This window comes from Peromyscus leucopus, chromosome 1 (assembly GCF_004664715.2).
Source record: "Peromyscus leucopus breed LL Stock chromosome 1, UCI_PerLeu_2.1, whole genome shotgun sequence".
Classification (NCBI taxonomy): domain Eukaryota; kingdom Metazoa; phylum Chordata; class Mammalia; order Rodentia; family Cricetidae; genus Peromyscus; species Peromyscus leucopus.
The window spans coordinates 77,285,951-77,307,964 of record NC_051063.1 but is presented as its reverse complement, the minus strand read 5'-3'; the positions used below and the strand labels follow the sequence as shown (position 1 = coordinate 77,307,964).

Sequence of the window (22,014 nt, the reverse complement as noted above, 5' to 3'; positions counted from 1 at the left end):
GCTTTGGTGGTGTTTGAACACTGATCTGTGTGTCAGGTAAGCTTGGTCATTGATGGCTTTGGTGGTGTTGGTGTTTGGACACTGATCTGTGTGTTAGGCAAGCTTGGTCATTGATGGCTTTGGTGGTGTTGGTGGTGTTGGTGGTGTTTGAACACTGATCAGTGTGTCAGGCAAGCTTGGTCATTGATGGCTTTGGTGGTGTTGTTGTTGGTGGTGGTGTTTGAACACTGATCTGTGTGTCAGGCAAGCTCTCCATTGAGCTGCATTCTCAGTCTTCATTTCCTTGTTTGCTTTGGTTGGAGGCAGGGTCTGTGGATCAGTCAGCTTTCACACTTGCTGTAGCCGAGCATAGTCTTGAACTTCTGATGCCCTGGCCTCTACCTCTGGGGTGCCACCGGACCTGGTTTCTTTTTAAGTTTATTTTGAGACAGAGTCTTATTAAATTCCCACGGCTAGCTTGGGACTTACTCTCCTCCTGCCTCAATCTCTGAGTAGCGGAGATGCCAGGCCTGTGTCGTCACAAAATAACTTTGGAGTTGATGACTAAGGGAATGAAATCTTAAGGTGTCCATCTGACAGACCACTCTTCTAGACTGCAAATGGAAAGAAGTCTTAATGTTCTAGAATGATGCTATTTGGCTATTTGGAAAGAGGACACGGAGGAGCTCCCCTGAAGAGTAAGAGCTGAATGGCTTTGGCAGCAAGTTTTTTAGCATATGATTATTATCGTTGGTGGTGTGTGTGTACATGAATACTACACTGCACATGTGGAAGTCAGGACACCTGCTGGAGTCAGTTCCCTCCTTCTACCATTTGGGTCCTGGAGAGCAAATCAAGCTCAGGTTGTCAAGCTGGTTAAGCACCTTTACCCACAGAACTATCAGCCTTGCACCACTTTGAAGTACTTGTTAAGATACATAGCTGGTTGGTGGCGGCGCACACCTTTAATTCTGGTACTCAGGAGGCAGAGGCAAGCGGATCTTTGTGAGTTCAAGGCCAGCCTGGTCTACAGAGCGAGTTCTAGGACAGCCACAGCAACAAAAAGAAACCCCATCTTGAAAAAACAAAAAACAAAACAAAAGAGCCTGGTGTGGTGGTGCACAACTGTACTCTTGGCACTTGAGAGAGAGAGGAAAAGTTGGATCTCTGTGAGTTCAAGACTAGCCTGGTCTACATACAAGTTCTAGGCTAATCAGGGATACCTGTATAGTGAAACCCTGTCTCAAAGAGAAGAGAAAAAAAAAAGAAAGAAAGAAAGAAAAGAAAAGAAAGGAAGGAAGAAGGAAGGAAGAAGGAATGGGTAGGAAATAAGAAAAGAAGCACTGGGTAGGCAAAGGCCTAGGCAACTTCATCTCACAAGTGAGATTTCCCGTCAGGGTTGTTGTGGGAGCTCCCGGTGAGGGAAACAGCACAGGAAGTCTCTATCAGTGTCATCCAAGCAGTGGTTCCTGCCAGCAACTCAGCCTGCAAGGTGAGTAAGGAGGAAGGAGATGGGAAGTGGGGTCCTGGGGAAACTGAGGCTGACCCCAACACACCTGGTGGCCAGAGTTCCTCCATGTTGCCTTTCTGGTGTGTACAGGTTCTAATTATACCTCCAAATACTTGGGAATGACCCTAGTGACAGACGCCACCGATGGAAGCCTTTTGGTAAGAATTTCGTGTGATGTTATTAGGGTCTGGGGAGCTGAGCACTGGGAAAGAGAATCCAGATATGGGGGTATAGACCTGTAATCCCAGCACAGGACAGCTGAGACAGCCTGGGCTGCATAGTTACGAGCCAGCCTGGGTTACATAATGAGAGCCTGTCTCAGAAAGGAAAAAGAAATAGATAAAAGACCTGATAAAATGTTAGCAGCATCAGAGATTTGGGTTCAGCTGATGCTTTCTGAGAACTGACTAGGAGTCAGTGTCTTCCTGCCTTTCTCACATCGTCTGGGCTGGCCTCAGACTCACTACATAGCTGAGGCTGACCTTGAACTACTAGTCTTTCTGCCTCCAAATGAGCTACACAGCACATCTATATACAGGCTACTTACAATTATTGTATTTTTTAAGATTTATTTATTATGTGTACAGCATGTATGCCTGCAGGCCAGAAGAGGGCACCCGATCTCATTACAGATGGTTGTGAGCCACCATGTGGGTGCTGGGAATTGAACTCAGGACCTCTGGAAGAGCAGTCAGTGCTTTTAACCTCTGAGCCATCTCTCCAGCCCACAATTATTTTTAATGTTCCAATAGTTACAGATTTGTACAGTTAGTGGGTTGTTGTTGTTATTGTTGTTTTAATTGATACAGGGCCCTGATATGTAGCCCAGGCTGGCCATCTCTTGCTTCATCTTCCCCAATGCTGAGATTACAGGCATGTGCCTCCATGCGATGTTGTGTTTACTTGTGACTTGTTTACTTAACTACTATTACAGATCAGGCACTGTGTTAGATTCCATGGGGGTAAGGCTGTAAGATACAAAGATGTACAAAGAACAAAAGCCTTGTCTGTAAACTTCAGTCTGTAGTTATAAAGGCAAAGAGCAGTACTATCTATTCTGGAAAGGTGAGGTTTCGATTTGGTGCATGAAGGGTTGGGAGGGGTAGCCCTGGAAATGTAGGGCACTGTGATGAACTAAGGAGGTTAGATGTCATTCCACAGGTGGTGAGCATCCACCGTTACAGAACACTGGCACTGGGGATGTGGAGACCCTCAGAGGCAGAAAGGCTTTACTTTGAAAACCATTTGGGCTGGGTATGGTGGCACATACCTTGAATCCCAGCACTCACGATGTACAGGCAGGTGGATCTTGTGAGTTCAAGGCCAGCCTGGTCTACAGAGTGAGTTCCAGGACAGTCAGGGTTACACAGAGAGACCTTGTCTTAAAAAGAGAGAAAGAAAAAGAGAGAGAGAGAGAGAGAGAGAGAGAGAGAGAGAGAGAGAGAGAGAGAGAAAGGAAGGGAAGGAAGGAAGGAAGAAAGGAAAGCAAGCGGTTTGGAAGTGAGGGAGGGGGACGGGATCCCGAAGGCTTTTATTCTCTGGTGACAGCACTTGAAAAACACAACACAGGGAAGCCTTAATTTCTCCCCTTTGCTGCCTTCAGGCCTGTGATCCGGGACTGTCTCGGACATGTGATCAGAATACCTACCTCAGTGGCCAGTGTTTCTTCTTTCCCCAGAGTCTGGGGGGACCCGTGTTACAAGGGTATCCTGCTTATCAGGGTAAGGAATTGGAGATCTTGTGGGTAGAAATACCTCTGAGGAGCTGGCTTCCACAGGAGCCAGCCAGCACAGCAGGCCCAACGTGGTCAGTTAGGCCTGTTTGCATGTGGTCTCTGCAGAGTGCATGAAGAGCAAGGTGGACCTAGTATTCCTGTTCGATGGCTCAGGAAGCCTGAATAAACAGGACTTTGAAAAGATCTTGGACTTCATGAAGGATGTGATGAGGAAGCTCAGCAACACTTCCTACCAGGTACATCCACACTTCCTACCAGGTACATCCACACTTCCTACCAGGTACATCCAACACTTCCTACCAGGTACATCCACACACTGGGATCCTTAGTTGCAGACCCGAGACGCCAATCGAGGAAAAGTATTATGAGGTGTGTGTCCAGAACGCGTGGGCACGTTTGTGCCCAGACCCCTGGCAGCACCAAGTCAAAAGCGAGTGGAAAGCGGCCCAGTTCTCAGTGGCAGGTTTTTGTGCTTGTCTCCGCCTTTCCCCTCCACTTTCTCTGTAGACAGGCTTCTCTTGAGATTTCCTGGCCTGTAGCAAACTCCTAAACTTGCATGATAAAGTTCCAAAAGAGCAACTTCCTCTCAGCTGATTCCTCCTGCAAAGCCCCAGTTCTAAAGAGATTCTGACTGACGCAGCTGTCCCCGGCAGAGTTCACTCTGCCTGGTTAAGTGGCGTCACAGACAGGGTTACTGGGAGGCATCCCTACCGGTGAGTTAGGTGGGCCCAGAGATCAGGAGCCTAGCACTCACCTCTAGGTAAAGCAGAGGTTTCTACATCTGTTTATGTTTATGTTCATTTTCCAGAACGATTTGGGGTAGGGGTGTGGAGTAGGGTTCCTCAAGGTCTGCATAAGAGGCAGAGACTGGGGTTGGGTGGCAGTTTGCAAGCGGGGGAGGAAAGCGGGCTGGAGCCGGACAGCGTGGTGGCACGACTAGTAACCCCATACCATGTCTTCCTCTCTGCCCCAGTTTGCTGCTGTTCAGTTTTCCACGTCGTACCGAACAGAATTTACGTTCTTGGATTACGTTCAACAGAAGGACCCCGATGCTCTGCTACGCGGTGTCCAACACATGAGCTTACTGACCAACACCTTTGGCGCCATCAACTATGTAGTGTAAGTGCCCTTTGGAGGAGAGACGTGTCCGTCCGTGTCTATTCACCAGCTCTATGAGAGCCTGCTCTTCCAGCAGCGGGATGCAGGAAGTCAGTGGGCAGGTGCCGAGTGTGGCAGTTTACTGTATCAATTCAGGTGGAGAGCAGCATGTGGTTAACCCATACCCCCCCTTTTTTTTTTTTTTTTTTGGTTTTTGAGACAGGGTTTCTCTGTGCAGCTTTGGAACTTTTCCTGGATCTCACTCTGTAGACAAGGCTGGCCTCGAACTCACAGAGATCTGCCTGGCTCTGCCTCCTGAGTGCTGGGATTAAAGGCCACCACAGTACAGCTCTCACACACAAAAATCTTTAGAAAATCCCCCCAAGTCTACCTTGAGCCAGGCATAGGGAGCCTCCTTGTAATCCTAGCTGCTCAGGAGACTGAAGCAGGCCAATCACTTGAGCCCAGGAGTTCAGACACTATAGTGAGACCCCCATCTCTAAAATCTAACACAGCAGCCAGGTGTGGTGGCGCACACCTTTAATCCCAGCACCCAAGAGACAGAGGCAGGAGGATCTCTGTGAGTTTGAAATCAGTTTGGTCTACATAGGAAGTTCCAGGACAACCAGGGCTCTGTAGAGAGTCCCTGTCTCAAAAAAACCAAACCAAACCAAACCAAAAAAACCAAAACCAAGACAAAACAAAAGGTAAAACAGGCTAGGAAGATGGCGTAAAGATGGTAGCTATATGCATTTGGTGACATGAGTTCAGATGCCTAGACTCCCTGTGAAGATCTGAGGTAATGGCAAGATGGCAAGAGACAGAGGAACCTCCTAGAGGTGGCTGGGCCCGCTAGCCTGACGACATGGGGCAGCGGCAAACAGGACAGAGGCCTGCGCCAAACAAGACCTGAGGACCCACACCAAGACTGTCTTCTGACCACACGTGTGCAATGTCATGTGCATATCCGCACACATGAACACATCCACACAGATACACACATACATGTTTTTAAAAACTAATGCAAAAGCTTGCCTTGGAACGTTAGAGTGGCCAGCAGGGATGGGAGCTCAGACTAGACTGAGGGCCAGAGGACCGACACCCCCATTTCCTTCCATGATCCCGGGACACACACTCAGACTGTGTGACTAGGAGGAAAGGTCCCTGCCATCTCACTTTTCTTTTTTCCATTTTCTCTTCTCTGCCACACTTGTGTAAGTTGAACATAAACAGCGTGCACTGTGCCTTTGAAGACGCTCTGGGTGCTGCTCTGTGTCTTTCTTCTGGGCTTAGTTGATCTGTGTGGCCTTTTTGTTTTCTCTGTAGAGGCTGTGGTGGGGACAAGGTTGAGCCACATGGGTTTGAAAGTCAGCAATCTCTGTCCCTCAACTGAGACGTGCAAACCCCAGTTCCATTTTCCAGGGGAGAAAATGTAACTAGTTGACCTGATTTGTGTGTTCAAGGTCCGCTCAGCTGTGGCCTGGGTCTACTTGATAGTGTGGTCAAATGATACAAACGCAGACACTGGAGTCTCCCCGCTATGGGAAGGGGTCTTTATTTGAGACAGTCTTGCTATGTAGTCTTGACTAGCTTGGTACTTACTATGCAGCCCAGGCTTGCCTCAAACTTATGGCAATCCTCCTGCCTCAGCCTGCCTCTTGCTAGGATGACAGGCATACCCACCTTGTCCATCTTTGGAAGGGGTTTTGTTAGGGGAAGAGGTCCCCACATGGTCACAAGACACTCTAAAAGGTGTCGATTATGAGAGGACACAAAAGTGGTCATGGAGATGTGTGTCATAAACACTTTGACCTCTGACTGTCCTGGGCAGAGTCCTGTGACTGAGTCAGGACTTGGCCAACTTTTTCTGCACAAGACCAGAGAATAAATCCTGTAGTGTTCTGTCTGGAGGTGGCATCTGTTCCGTATTCTTCATTGTTCGACTTTATACTCTTTCAAGATTAAAAAAAAAAAAAAAAGTTGTTCTTAGCTAGTAAACTGAGGACAGGCTGGACTTTGCCAGTTGAGGGCTGTTGTCAAGTTCTAGGTACTAGGCATCCATATTCCCAGTGAGTGAAGCGTCTGCCCTCTTGGTGCTTAACATTTCAGTAAGAGAGAAGCGTGATAAACGAGATAAGTAAGCGAGTTACGTAGCGCAGCAGATGAACGTGCTGTACAGAGAAGTAAAGAAATTGCATGGGGAGACCGGAGAGGGAACTTTGGCAGAGAACGATGATTTGAAACAGGCTTTCTTCAGATAGCCCCAGGCTGGCCTCAAACTCACTGTGCAGACGAGGCTGGCTTTGAACTCCTGATCTTCCGGCCTCACTCTCTCAAGTGCTGGGATCACAGGCCTGTACCACTACACTCAGCTAGAGAGGGGTCCTGTTGAGACGACTTCCTGGATGCGAGGCCCTGAGTCATGCAGGCCCAGAGGAAGCTTTCCATCACTCGCAAACATCTGTGACCATGAACCTATAAAGGAAAGGTTGCTTAGGTGCATAGTTTTGGCAGCTTATGTGTGTGCCACGGGATTGGAACCCAGGGCCTCCATGTAGACGAGCGTGCTACCATTAAGTTCCCACCCTTGCTCAGGTTTGGAAGCGTCAGTCTGCGACCATCTAGGCTCTACTGCTTCAGGTCAGAGCAGCACTCCTAACAGGAGGGCACGGCAGGAAGAACCTGCTCACCGAATGACTCGGACGTCAAGGAGAGAAAGAGGAAGGAGTCAGGGTCCTGCTGTCCCCTTCAATGACTTCGAGACCTCTCACTAGGTTCCACTTCCTGAAAGTTCCTCCAGCTGCCAAGAGTGCCACTCAGGAGACCAAGCCTTGGGGAGGACACTTAAGAGCCAACTTCAGCAAATCTGGCATGTTCAAGAAGAACCAGATGTGCTGGCACATGCTCTGATGCCAGCACTCAGGGGGCAGAGGCAGGAGGATTGATGCAAGTTCCAAGAAAGTCTGAACTACACAGGGAGTTCCAGGTCAGCCTGGGCTACACAGGGAGTGCCAGGTCAGCCTGGGCTACACAGGGAGTGCCAGGTCAGCCTGGGCTACACAGGGAGTGCCAGGTCAGCCTGGGCTACTAGGGAGTTCCAGGTCAGCCTGGGCTACACAGGGAGTGCCAGGTCAGCCTGGGCTACACAGGGAGTGCCAGGTCAGCCTGGGCTACACAGGGAGTTCCAGGTCAGCCTGGGCTACCCAGGGAGTGCCAGGTCAGCCTGGGCTACACAGGGAGTTCCAGGTCAGCCTGGGCTACACAGGGAGTTCCAGGTCAGCCTGGGCTACTAGGGAGTGCCAGGTCAGCCTGGGCTACATAGGGAGTTTAGTCAGCTAGACCTTAAGTAGTGAAACTGTCTCAAAAAGACAGCTCAGTGGTTCAGAACATGCGTTACTTTGGAGAGCACCCAAATTTATTTCTCAGCATCCACACTGGGCAGCCTGGAACGCCAGCTCCAGGAGATCTAATGCCTTCTTCTGGCCTCTTCAGGCATCTGCACTCATGTGCACATCCCCCCCCCAACACATGTGAATACACATAATTAAACTAAAATCTTGAGGAAAGAAAAGGGAACCAGGCCATCTCTGTGGCTGGAGAGAATAAAGAAGGGCGACATGGCAGAAGATGTGGTCAGATCGTGGTAGTGGGAGTTCAGATGAGTGAGGACTGAATCTGTAGTGAGGTCTTGACTTCCCCAGAATAAGTCATGAGGAGTTTTGAGCAGAGAAGCAATGGTCTGGTTTATCTTCATTTGTGTTTTGCTTTGTTTTGGGAGATAGGGTCTCACTCGTGTAGCCCAGGCTGGCTCCTAACTCACAATCCTCCTGCCTTAACCTCCCAAGTTCTGGGATCAAAGGCATATACCATGGCACCCAACACTAATTTACATTCTTAGGAAGATTCTTCTTGGGTTGAGTGTTGTGGCACATGAGGTGGAGGCAGGTGGATTTCAGGGAGTTCGAGGCCAGTCTAGTCTACATAATGAGTTCCAGACCAGCCAGGGCAACATAGTAGCGAGACCCTGTCTCAAAATAGATAAATAAAAAAGAAAGAAAACCATTTCTCTGCTGTAGCAGAGGTGAAGGCAGCTGGGCGTGGTGGGAAGGAAGAAGGGACTGATGGATTGCCTGCCTGGAAAAAGCGACTCCACATCTCTCTGGCCACGGAGTCCTTTTCCCCACTGGAATTTCATATAGACAAACGGCTACAGCTGACTACATTGTGGTTGTCACGTGATCAGAATGGAGAGTAGGCAAAACCCAGAGTCACTCCTCAGACGTCCCCATTGCTCCACGTGAACCCTGGGACATGCCACCGGGCTACTCACGACAGAGCGAAGCCCACCAATCCAGAGGGAGAGGGTGGCCAAAGGGTGGGCTTGGGGCTAGAACACTTGAAGGCTTGGAAGACCTGCTTGGTAGATTAGAGAAAGGCTTTCTCGTGATTGGCCGGGCAATGATCCGGTGAGCAGTGGGGGAGGGAAGCCTTGGGCTCTGCTTTGAGAGGAATTTCACATTCCCCTTCCTTGGACACAGGACCAACGTGTTCAAAGAAGAGTCTGGTGCCCGGCCAGATGCTACCAAGGTGCTTATCATCATCACCGATGGAGAGGCTACTGACACTGGAAACATCGACGCAGCCCAAGACATCATCCGCTACATCATCGGGGTATGGCCCCTCTTCCTCTCAGTTCCAGGCTCCTTCCTCAGTGTGCCAAGGTCTTCTGACCGATGGAAAACTGGTCAGAGATTTGGGGTGTTCCAGCTCTCGCTCTTTTCCCTCACAGGCTGGAAAGCATTTTAAGACTCCAAAAAGTCAGGAGAGTCTTCACATGTTTGCCTCAAAACCCACAAAGGATTTTGTCAAGATTTTGGACAAATTTGAGAAGCTCAAGGGTCTATTTGATGAGCTGCAGAGGAGGATTTACACAATTGAGGGTGAGTCCCAGGCCCTGGCAGCAGGTGGAGAGGAGAGAGGCTGGGCAGATGGCTCACCTCACCATCACTGATTGCGGGCCCCACATGACATAAGATGGGCAACCTGGCAGAAGCTAGGAGAGGAGCCCACAGGCGCTCTTTCCTGACCTGGAATAAGAGGCGCTTTTGGATGAAGACCTCAGATGGAGGACTGAAAACGGAGACTTTCTCCAGGCAGCCGAGTGTGCTTGTAGGAATCAGGATCCACAGGGCAGTCCCCTGTGCCGGGACGTGGCCTCAGTGCCCAGCTCAGAGGAAGACGCACTGTGGTGCATAGGGTGGGCCCAGGTGGACTTGGTCAAGGATCCTTGCTGCCTCCTGCTTGCTGTGTGACCTCAGACAGATCTCTTCTTCTCTGTTCACTTCATTCTTTTCTGTTACATGAGAACAGTAAGGTCGGAGTGGTGCATGTCTTTAGTCTCAGCACTCAGGAAGCAAAGGCAGGAGGATCTCGGTGAGTTCAAGACCAGCTCGATCTATATAGTGAGTTCCAGAACAGACAGGACTACATAGAGAGACCCTGTCACAAATAAATGAATGAATGAATGAATGAATGAATGAATGAATAAATAAATAAATAAATAAATAAATAGAAGAAGGCAATACCAGTTATTTTTGGATGTAAAACTCAGCTGTTGTATTAGTTCCTTGTGGCCTCTGTAACAAAGTACCAAAAGCTAGTGGAGGTATTTGCTTCATCTCCTCCTTTGGGCTGTATAGCCCAAGGTCACGGGTGGAGCAAATCCCACTACATTAAACAACCTTGTCTTGGTTACTTTTCTGTTGCTATGATACAATGATGGCCTAGGTATCCCACAACTGTAGAACTCTTTTGAAAAACATGTAGTATTTTATTTAATCTTTGAGAATTTCATGCATAAATTTTATTTTATATAAATATATACAATTTTATTTTAGCCCTGGGTGTCTGGAAACTCACTGTGTAGATTATTAGGCTGGCTTCAAACTCACAGAGATCTGCCTGCCTCTGCCTCCCGAGTAGTGGAACCACTCCTGACTCGATATACTGTCTATTTCAATCACTCCCGACTCTCATCCTCTAACTCCTTCCAGATCCACCCCTCACCATGCCTTCTCTCAATTTCTAGAGAGAAACAAAACCCGCAAAAAAAAACCTAATACACTGGGTCCAAATAGTGCTGCCTCTGTGCACATAGGTATGGGGCCAAATCCACTGTGTGGTCAGACCCTTGAAAAACCATGATTTGGTAACGCTCAAGTTTAGGCTTCCTGCCTGTCCCAAGGTCAGTGTTGTGCCTCCTGCTCACTGTTCCCACGGATGTCCCCCTTCTCATTGTTCCTTGGGTCTACTTTGTCCCACAGGCACAAGCAGACAAGACATGACATCCTTTGACATGGAGCTCTCCTCCAGTGGAATCAGCGCAGACCTCAGCGAGGTGCCGAATGATGAGATGAGGGTGCTGTGGGGATGCGGTCGGCTCAGCTGGCACAGGATGATACTCACCCTGTTCCTCTCCTTTTCCGAGCAGGGCCGTGCAGTTGTGGGAGCAGCTGGAGCCAAGGACTGGGCTGGGGGCTTTCTGGACCTGAAGGAAGATTTGCAGGATGCCACATTTGTTGGGAATGAACCACTAACCTCAGATATGAGAGCAGGCTATCTGGGTGAGCTTGCTGCTTTGTTCTGATTGGAGAGGTTGGAGAGTCACTCAGACTAGCTTTCAAAATGACAGTGGAAACAGACTTACCTCTTGATTTCTTTCTTTCCTTTTCGAGGGAGAGGAAGATTTGAGGCAGAGTCTGACCTAGTCCAAGATGGTCTGGAACTCACCGCAAGCCTGTTATTTTAGCTTTCTAAATGCTAGATGACAGGTGTGGACTTTTTTTTTTTTTGAGACAAGCTGTTCTGTATTCTAGGATAGATTGTATGTGAAGGCCACAGGGCATGTGTGGAGGTCAGAGGACAACTTGCAAGAGTTAGTTCTTCTTTCTGCCATGCGTGTCCCAGCAATCCAGCTCAGAGAGATCATCAGCTTTGGTGGCAACAGCTGTCACCTGCTGAGGCATCATACCAGCCCGGTTTAATTTAATTTCAAGAGTTCTTTTCAGCTAGACACGATGATGGTGCAGGCCTGTAATCTCAACACCTTGAGAGGCCGAGGCAAGAAGACTGAGAGTTCAGAGGTCATCATGACTCAAACAGAGAGAGTCTGTCTCAGAAAGGAAGTGGGGTTGGGGGGAGTGGGGAGATTAACAGTGCTTGCTGCTCATGCTGAGGACCAGAGTTCAGTTCCTAGCATCTACACTGGGCAGCTCACACCACCTGTAACTCCAGCTCCAGGGACTCTGATACCCTCTTCTGGCCTCCCAGGGCGCTCTCTCTCTCTCTCTCTCTCCCTCTCTCTCTCTCTCTCTCTCTCTCTCTCTCTCTCATTTTCTCTCTCTCTCTCTCAAATACATAAACTAAATAAAAAAAAGACTATGCTAAGCTACTGGGCAGTGGTGGAGCATGTCTTTAATCTCAGCACTTGGGGGGGCGGAGGCAGGCAGATCTCTAAGTTCAAGGCCAGCCTGGTCTACAGAGTGAGTTCCAGGACAGCCGTGACTACACAGAGAAACCCTGTCTCGATCCCCTCCCCCTCAAAAAAGAAATCATGCTAAGCACAGAGAAAAAGAAATGTATCTGTCTGGTCACAGTTGCCAGGGTGTTTCTGCTCATGGCCTGCTGAGATCTCACTGCACAGCTCCAGGCTGCTGCTCTGTCTGAGGAGCTCTTCCCAGGCTGCCCCAGGGCCATACCCTGATGCTCTTCAGTTGACTCTGTACAGTAGGCCTTTCCTCTCTCTTGCTGTCCTTCCGACGTTAGCTCTCTTTAGCGGAATGAGACATACTTATGTCTCATGTCTTATCTGTGGTCTTATCTGATTCTCAGAATCATCTCCATGCAGCTGGTGCTGTTCCCTTTTTATTTTTTTTAGGATTATAAACAGACTGAGAGGCTGGAGTGATTTTTACCAGGTCACACAGCTAGGAAGTCATGGCCCTGGGATTTAAGCCACATCTCTGATTCCCAGGGCGTTCTTCAGGCTGTGCTTCACACACTGAACAGGATGAGAGTCAGCCTCTCTGCCCTCCCTTCCTGTGCTTTTCTTGTTTTCAGTTGTTCTGCAGAAAGATCCGGGTAGACTCTTGAGCTGTTTACTTCTGGTTTTGGGGGATGACAAAGTTTCCCACCTGGAACTCACTATGTAGCCCAGGCTGGCCTCAAACTCAAAGATATACCTGCCTCTGCCTCCCAAGTGCTGGGGTTAAAGTGCCCGGCTCCATACTTACCTTATTTATTTATTTATTGTGGTAACACCCAGAGCAGTAGCTGGGGTCACGTGTCTTCTTCCTGTCAAGCCTTATCAAGATTTGATCTTGACCTGGTAGTGGCTTCGAGGTCTTCACAGCCTGTTTGCTCTGGTCTTGTCGTCCACAGTGACCAGGGGAGCTGGGTGGCGGTGTTTCTTCTGGGGTGCTCTTCTACCTCCAGAGCCACAGCAGTTTGGGCCACCAGGAAGTGGGTGACATGTGGTCATCTTTGGGTGGCTGTGGATGTCATTCAGCATCGCTGTGGCTTCAGCTTTGGGGGATAGGGGTTCCTTTTCACTTTTGCTGCTGTCTTGGTGAAAAGATTTTTCTTTTTGAGACATTTTGAGATACACACACATACACACACACACACATACACACATATATACATACACATACACACACACACATACACACACACACATATATACATACACACACACACATACACACATACACATATATACATACACACACACATATATACATACACACACACACATACACACACACATACACACACATATATACATACACACACACATATATACACACACACATATGTATTTTTTTTTTCCGGAGCTGAGTACCAAACCCGGGGCCTTGTGCTTGCTAGGCAAGTCCTCTATCAATGGGGGTGTCCCAAACCCCGAGACATACATATTTCTATTTTATGAGTATAGTTTTGTCTGCATGTATGTCTGTATACCATGTGCATGCAGTGCCCTTGAAGGCCAGAAGAGGGAGTCATACACCCTGGAACTGTGAGCCACCATAGGTACTGGGACCCTGGGTCCTCTGAAAAAAAGCAGCCAGTGTTCTTAACTGCCGAACCAGCTCTCCCTCCTCAAAGAGGGTTTTGAAGTAACATGTTTAAGCATGGACGTTCCTCACGTCTCCTTCCCTCCCGTGTCTTTTGATGTGAGTAGCTGGGCTGATGTGGAACTTGCAGATTCCCTGTGCTGTTGCGTACAAGTGTGCATCATGCATCAGCACTCCAGCTCTTCATTTTCAACACGCACATCAACTTTGCCAGGGGTTCTCTGGGTAGCCTTGGCTGTCGAGAACTTGCTTTGTAGACCAGGCGGGCCTCGAACTCAAAGATCCACCTGCCTCTGCCTCCCAAGTGCTGGGGTTAAAGGCGTGCGCCACCACGCTCTGCTCTGCCTCCTTCTGAGGAGATTGTGTGAGTTACTCACCTTGTTGCTCTGACAACATCCCTGACGAGGCGCACAGGGAAGGAGGGGTTATTTTTGGCTCACAGCTTAGGAAGGGACACAGTACACCGGCGGGGAGGACACGGTGGCAGGAGTTTGAGGTCACCATTCATCTGTAGTTAAAAAAAAATTACTGTTTTTCCTTCAGTCCTGGAGCGCAGCATGAGATGGTGCCGCCCACATCAGGGTGGGGTTTCCCTCCTTGGTTAAACCTTGTGGGAAGGGTGCGTGAAATGGCTCATTTATTTAGAGCACTTGTCAGAGCCTGCCAACTGGGTAGCTGGGTAGAGGTGTGCGGACTGCAGAGACAACGAAGAAGACAGAAAAGAGTCGAGCGGTCTGCCGGTCAGTGCCCGACAGCCCCGAGATTATTCCACAGCCAGCTTATACACAGTCTTGAAGGACAGAGGTAGAACAACGCACAGCGCAGGCATTCAGCCACTATCTATCCTGCCTTGCAGCAAGGAGCAGGCAGTTTCTTTTCTATCTCAGTATACCCCCAGCTGGCATCAGCAGCCTGTGTCTAGCTAGACAGTGTGTTCCTTCCCATGGGCTAATCAGGACTTTCTCACAGCCCTTCAAGGAGACTCTGTGGGCTAATCAGGACTTTCTCACAGCCTCGGAGCATACAACCCTGAACTCTATTGACTTAGAATAGACTTCAGATTCAAACTGGGAAACTGAGTCAGTTGTGGGCTCCCACAAGCACTTACTACTCTCACAGAGGACTGGAGTTTGATTCCCAGCACCCACATGGTGGCCCACAACCACCTGTAATGCCAATTTCAAGGAGTCTGACACCCTCTTCTGGTCTCCATGGTTGCTAAGTATACACATGGGCCACATACCGACGTACAGGTAAAACACTCATATACATGAAATTAAATTGTGCCTCAGCAGACTCTTTGTCCATCGGCACATGGTTGACTGTCCCCTGGCTTAGCGGGTTGTCCACAATTGAGAAGTTCTGGGGTGGTAAGGCTCTTCAGTGCATATGACTGCCGCTCTCCGGCAAAAGGTCTTCTGGCTATTTCTTTGTATCTTTTTTTTTTTTTTAAGATTTATTTATTTATTATGTATACAGGAGAGGGCACCAGATCTCATTACAGATGGTTGTGAGTCACTGTGTGGGTGCTGGGAATTGAACTCAGGACCTCTGGAAGAGCAGTCAGTGCTTTTAACCTCTGAGCCATCTCTCCAGCCCCCTTCTTTGTATCTTTGTTATGAGCTCGCTGGTGTGGGCTCTCCTTCCCCCAGCAGCCTTTGTACCTCTAACTCCAAGTTCCTCACCTCGGTTTAGGTTACGCTGTGGCCTGGCTGCCCTCCCATAGCTCCATGTCACTGCTGGCAGTGGGAGCCCCACGGTACCACCATGTTGGACAAGTACTGCTCTTCCAAGCACCCAAAACCGGAGGACCCTGGAGTCAGATCCAGAAGATAGAGGGGACTCAGGTGAGAGTGGCCGGAAGGGTGTCCACCAGGGCAACATGAGTGATGATGGTTCCTGTGCCCTGCAAATACTGTGCTGTGTGGGATGAACCGCGTTTGCTGCTTAGAACAGACTCGGAGGCAAATCGTCCTTCTCCACTCTCCACCTTAAGACACTGACCCTCGTTAACAGCTTAGATGCAAGATTGTAAAACATCGGCAGTGAACTTCTCCCCTCCGGGGTTCTCCCATTGTGCTGTAAGCCTGTATTTAAGACCTCCTCCCTCCTTCAATAAACGACATGGCGGGGGGAATTATACTGTATCAAGCTGATAATAGAAAAAAAAAAAAAGACACTGACCCTCCAGGGGCCCAACGCATCTTAATTCACATAAGCTCAAGGGTGGAACCTAGACCTGGTCCTGCATTTGAGGTGGGGGAAGGTGGATGTGGTGCAGCTGAGGGGTGGGAGGGGACCCGCACTTCCTGCCGGCCCCTGATGACTCTTCCTGGGGTGCCTTCCTGTCCCCACAGATTGGATCTTACTTTGGTGGGGAGCTCTGTAGCGTTGACTTGGACCACGATGGGGAGGCAGAGCTGTTACTGATTGGCGTGCCCCTGTTCTATGGGGAGCAGAGAGGAGGCCGGGTGTTTATTTACCAGAGAAGAGAGGTGAGAACCAGGACTCCCAGTGATGCAGGGAGGGGGGCGAGGTGGGAAGCTCTGCTCGGGTCTGGGTTATTCTGAAGGACTTCTCCGCTACGCCAACGAGACCCTTTAAACAACAAACAGCACTGTAGTCTTTGTGGTATGTTGTGCAAAGCCCGGCGCCAAGTGTTGTACACATGGCCTCATTTCATTGTTGATGGTCTCCTAAGACCTACAAGCCGTGTGTTCCGGATGGGAGCGCAAGGCTAGGGAGGCTTCCTCCTGTCTCAGAGCCACAAGGTCATGTAGATGGAAAGGGACTGGGCTGTCAGCCTGACAGCAGCGTTGAGATGCTTTGAGGACTTGGTCACACCTTTCTTTTGTGCTTTTCAATGTATCAACCACAATGCCACATTCTGGGAAAGTTTGCTGAAGTTAAGAGGTCAAGGTGTAAGCCGGGCAGTGGTGGCACATGCCTTTCATTCCAACACTTGAGAGGCAGAGGCTGGCGGGTCTCTGTGAGTTTGAGGCCAGCCTGGTCTACAGAGCAAGTTTCAGGACAGACACCAAAGCTACACAGAGAAACCCTGTCTCGAAAAACAAAATAAAAACAAAAAAGAGGTTAAGGTGTGATCCATCTCCTTCCCATGAAGGTGTTCAGCATGGTTTCAGAGCTGCAGGGCAACCCTGGCTACCCACTTGGTCGGTTTGGAGCTTCTATAACCGCCCTGACAGACATCAATGGGGATGGGCTGACAGACGTGGCCGTGGGAGCCCCTCTGGAGGAGCAGGGGGCCGTGTATATCTTCAATGGGCAGCCTGGTGGGCTGAATCCCCAGCCAAGCCAGGTAAGGTACCCTGCCTGCCCATCGAACTGGGACCTCATGCACCTTGAAACCTCAAGGCTCATGGCCCAGCCTGAGCCTTGACTTTGTTTCCTGCACCCGACCTCTCTCGGCTTAGCATCTCTTTCTCTCTTGCTCCCTCCCAGAGAATCCAAGGAACCCAGGTGTCCCCAGGAATCCAGTGGTTTGGACGCTCCATCCATGGGGTGAAGGACCTCGGAGGGGACAGGCTGGCAGATGTAGTTGTCGGAGCCCAGGGCCGGGTGATTGTGCTGAGGTAAGACGGACTTCCCGAGTGGCCCGGATCAATGTAGCTCTCTTCCTTCGCGGAGCCTCAGGGGCGCTGTGCTCCAACTCTGGGCAGCCAGCCCTCCCTCACGGTTTCAACATCTTACCCCAGGCTCAGCAGCCACTACTCAGAGACAGAGAAGGGATTTGAACCCAAGTCTCTGGATCTGAAGGCGTGGGTTCTTGAAGCCCAGGTTTCTCCATTTCTGAAGCACTGGTGACATTTTCTGCTTTGTTAGTGACATGGTACAGGGAATAGATGTTATGCCTTTAAAAATTATGCTCATTTGTATGTCTCTGTGTGTGTTTACTCTCATGCAATGCCACACCACATGTGGGGATCAGAGCACGACTCTGTCCTTCCGGTCCCAGGCTCGGAGGCAAACTCCTTTACCCTCTGAGCCAACTTGCTGCCCCCCTTTCTGTTTTGAGGGTATGGTGGGGATAGAATCCAGAGCCTTGTGCAGATTAGGAAGGCGTTCTATCACTGCACTTCACCCTTAGTGTGGTTGCCAAAACTTTTTTGTCTTGTTTTTGTTTGTCTGTTTGTTTGCTTTTGTTTTGTTTTGTTTTGTTTTTTAAAGTCCATGGCCTGGTTTGGTGGTCCACATTGTTTTGTTTTTCATTTGGGGGATTTTGTTTTGTCTTTTCAAGACAGGGTCACAGTGGAGTACAGGCTGGCTTAGAGCTCAGAATGGGAGCCCAAGCTGTCCTTGAAGTCAAGGTCTTTGCGCCTCTACCTCCCTTTGCCAGGATTCCAGGGATTTACCATCATGCTCAGCACCTGCCCCACCTTGAACACTGGGGCAGACACTGAGCACTGAGTGTGTGTGAGAACAGGTATAATGAAAACTTGAAGGTAGACTGCTGAGGGCCACAAGGAGACGAACAGGCTCTGTAAGGCAGTAGCAGAGACAGGCCTATCGCAGATCAGGGCCTCTCTGAGGGGCTGGTGTTGGAGCTGAGAACTGAAAGGTGAGAATGTGTAGGCTGGCAGAAGCCCAGGTTGAGAGGTTTATAGAAATCCCAGCCTGTGTCAAGGCCATAAGGAAGGTGGAAGACTGATAGGAAAGAGGGAAATGTGCCTAGAATGTGGTTGTCCCAGGGGCATTGTGGTAGGAAGTTAGACTTTTAGGACAGGTAATAAATACATCATGGGTAATAAAAAGCTTGAAATTTATTCTGAATATTATATGGCATGACATGGTCTACATAGTGATTTCCAGGTCAACCAAGGCCTATAGTAAGACCTTATCTTTATCTATCTATCTATCTATCTATCTATCTATCTATCTATGTGTGTATGTATGTATCTATCTATCATCTATGTATCTATGTATCTATGTATCTATGTATCTATCTATCTATCTATGTGTGTATGTATCTATCTATCTATCATCTATGTATCTATGTATCTATGTATCTATCTATGTATGTATGTATGTATGTATGTATCTATCTATCTATCTATCTATCATATGGCAATGAGCACAGTCGCTAAGTCTATTTCCTAATACCACAAACCCCAGCATGTAACCTACCATTGTGTCATGTGGTATAAGTGGGTCTCTCTCTCTCTCTCTCTCTCTCTCTCTCTCTCTCCCCTCCCTCCCTCTTAGGATCTCACAAGCCTAGGTTGTGGTCTTTCTGTCTTATGCTTACAGCACTGGGATTGTAGGTGTGTACTACTGCCCCCCTCTGATTTCTCTTCTTCTCTTTCTCTCTTTAAAAAACCATTTATTTATTTATGTGTGCACGGGGGGGGGGGTGCGCTTAGGGGGTGTCAGAGGACAACTGATGTGTAGATGTAACCAACCGTCTTATTAAATAAGAAACACAGAAACAATGTAAAAGAGAAAGCCGAGAGGTCAGAGCTCAGAGCTAAAATCTCACCCTTCCTCCTGCTGTCCCAGCTTCGCAAAAGAGAGCTACTTCCTATCTGTAAGTCGATTTTCCAGTCATTCTGCCTTCTCATTGGTTGTAAACCCAAACACGTGACTGCCTCGTCACTGTCTGAATGTACAGCCCCCTAGGTCTTAAAGGCATATGTCTCCAATGCTGGCTGTATCCCTGAACACACAGAGATCTATGGGATTAAAGGCGTGTGCCACCACCGCCACACTCTTGCTATGGCTCTAATAGCTCTGACCCCTGGGCAACTTTATTTATTAACATACAATCAAAATCACATTTCAGTACAATTAGATTACCACCACACTGATGGTGGTCGGCTTTCTCTGTCCACCATGGAGTTTCTTGAAACTGAACCCACGTGATCCAGCTTGGTAGCAGGTGCCCTTACCTGCTGAGCCACATCATTGATGGCCTTTTTAAAAATTATGTTTATTGGGCTATTTGTGGTGATGCATTCCTTTAATCCCAACACTTGGGAGGCAGAAGCAGGTGGATCTTTGTGTGTTCAAGTTCAGCCTGACCTACAGAGCAGTTTCCAGGCCAGCCAAGGATATATAGTGAAGCCTTGTCTCAAAACCAAGAAATTATGTTTGTTTATATATTTGTGCATTATATGTATGTGTGTGCATGTGTGTATATGTGCTCACACTCACACATGTGTGCCATGGCACAATGTGGAGGTCAGGGGACAATTTGTAGGAGTCTATTCTGTTTGTACCATTTGGGTCCTGGGGACCAAACTCATCATTATTAGGCTTGATGGTTAGTGCTTTTACCATCATCTCACTGGCCCTGGTTTCTCTTTTCCTCAAAGATCATTTCTTTAGGGAAAAATGGATCACAAGGCTAGTGAACTAGGGAAGCCCTAGTTGTCACTGCTGCTATTATTGAGGGACTTCTCACAGCGACATGGAAAGAGAGTCCTCTGTCTCTGCTGGACAGAGCTCCCAAATGTGAGTCACAAGCCCAGTGGTTTGTGGTGCTCAAGGGAGAGACTTTGTGGTTTTCTGCTCTGCAGCTCGAGGCCTGTGGTGGATGTTGTCACCGAGATGTCCTTCTCCCCAAATGAAATCCCAGTGCATGAGGTGGAGTGCTCCTTCCCAGCCAGTCAGGAGCAGAAGAAAGGAGTCACGCTCACGGTGTGCTTCCAGATCCAGGCCCTCACGACTCAGTTTCAAGGTCACTGCCATCCTCCTGTTCCCAGAAGAGCTCCCAGCATTGGGAGGACTCCCATCATTCAACAGCCTCCCTTTGTGCCCAGGTCGCCTGCTTGCCAACCTTAGCTACACCCTGCAGCTGGATGGCCATCGGACGCGGAGACGAGGTCTGTTCTCGGGAGGGAGCCACGAGCTCAGTGGGAACACATCTGTCACCCCAGTTAAATCCTGCATGGACTTCAGGTTTCACTTCCCGGTAAGGGAGCTGATGCTGGTGTTCTGGGAAGGGCTGACCGAAGTGAGAAGCGATGAGGGTACAGGCTTAGCTCTGTCACCATACAGCTGTGACAGATGACACTCATTCCTTTTTTTTTTTTTTTTTTGTTAGTTTGGTGGTTGTTTTTTTTTTTTTTTTTTTCCCAAGACAGGGTTTCTCTGTGTAGCTTTAGAGTCTGTCCTGGAACTCACTCTGTAGACCAGGCTGGCCTCAAATTCACAGAGATCCGCCTGCCTCTGCCTCCCGAGAGCTGGGATTAAAGGCGTGTGCCACCACCGCCCAGGCCTGGTATTTTGTTTTGTTTGGTTTGGTTTTTGTTTTTTTGAGACAGGATTTCTCTGTGTAGTTTTGGTGCCTGTCCTAGATCTTGCTCTGTAGACCAGGCTGGCCTCGAACTCACAGAGATCCTCCTGGCTCTGCCCCCTGAGTGCTGGGATTAAAGGCATGCACCACCACACCTAGCCCCCTCCCCAATTCATTAACTAACTAATTAATTTTGCTTTTCAAAGGTTTATTTGTAGGTGCATTTTATGAGTGCTCTATCTGCATGTGCACCTGCACATCAGAAGAGGCATCAGATCCTTAAAGACAATTGTCAGCTACTGTGTGGTTGCTGGGAGCTGAATCCAGGACTTTTTGAAGAGTAGCCAGTGCTCTTAACCCCTGACCCATCTCACCAGCCATTGGCCCATTTTTTTTTAATATTATTTTGGACAGTTGCTGAAATGTTCAAATGGAGTTTGCTTGTTGCTTGTGTTAGGTTTCTTCTCTGGGATGGCAAACCCACAGAATTAGAAACAGTACCCAGGTGGTCGGCACCCACCCTGGACAATTGTCCACTCCCAGTCTCGGTTTGTTCCTGACTAATACCATGTCCCTCTGCTCCTCGCACCCCAGTCTTCTAACTCTGGAAACTTAAAACATAAATTTGCCAGAGAAGACAGCAGCATGTTACAGGGAACCTTGAGTTTTAGATCTGGGTATGTGGGTTCTTGGCTCTGTTCCTCTCAGCTCTAGATGTGAAGACAATCATGTCAGTTTTTAGAGCTCTTCCCCCTCATTCTGAATAGGGAATGCTTGTGCCCACTCTGAAGATCAGCAGGTTCCTTAGGCATAGTTCAAATTGACAGCCTACCTAGGCTATTATGGCCACTAGTAATAACAAAAGATTAAACCAAAGTCTGTAGTCAGAGAAGGAATAGCCTAGTTGTTCTGGAGCATTCCTGCATGAAATTTGATAACGGCTGTCTAAGATAGATATATACATAATATATATTATTAAATAAATGTGTATATATTATATATGTGTGTATTATATATGTGTACACATGTTATGTATATGAGTGTTTTGCCTACATGTATGTCTTTGTACCACTTGCATGCCTGATGCCCAAGCAAGACAGAAGGCATTGGCTCTCCTAGGTTTGGAGTTACAGATAGTTGTGAGCCATCTGTGGGTGCTGGGAATCAAGCCGCGGTCCTCTAGAAGAGCAGCCAGTGCTCTTAACAAATAAGCCATCTTTCAGTTCCCTAGAGCAATCTTTAGAACATTGTTTGTTTGAAAAAGGTCTCACTCTGTAGCCCAGGCTGGCATGGAGTGATAGAT

The 22,014-nt window shown here is 48.6% G+C and overlaps 1 protein-coding gene across 3 annotated transcripts in view; it reads left to right on the top strand.

Moving 5' to 3' along the window:
- Itgal (integrin subunit alpha L) overlaps positions 1–22,014 on the top strand; it is a 40,772-nt gene that overhangs the window by 1,619 nt on the left and 17,139 nt on the right. For all 3 annotated transcript variants that reach the window (XM_037210412.1, XM_037210409.1, XM_037210417.1), the window contains exons 3-17: positions 1,377–1,471; positions 1,580–1,647; positions 3,093–3,210; positions 3,330–3,460; positions 4,198–4,343; positions 8,861–8,993; positions 9,112–9,262; positions 10,646–10,719; positions 10,813–10,945; positions 15,152–15,303; positions 15,814–15,951; positions 16,581–16,775; positions 16,919–17,049; positions 19,993–20,153; positions 20,236–20,387. In XM_037210412.1, coding sequence (XP_037066307.1) covers positions 1,377–1,471; positions 1,580–1,647; positions 3,093–3,210; positions 3,330–3,460; positions 4,198–4,343; positions 8,861–8,993; positions 9,112–9,262; positions 10,646–10,719; positions 10,813–10,945; positions 15,152–15,303; positions 15,814–15,951; positions 16,581–16,775; positions 16,919–17,049; positions 19,993–20,153; positions 20,236–20,387 — 1,978 coding nt within the window. The remainder of the gene's footprint in view (positions 1–1,376; positions 1,472–1,579; positions 1,648–3,092; positions 3,211–3,329; positions 3,461–4,197; positions 4,344–8,860; positions 8,994–9,111; positions 9,263–10,645; positions 10,720–10,812; positions 10,946–15,151; positions 15,304–15,813; positions 15,952–16,580; positions 16,776–16,918; positions 17,050–19,992; positions 20,154–20,235; positions 20,388–22,014) is intronic.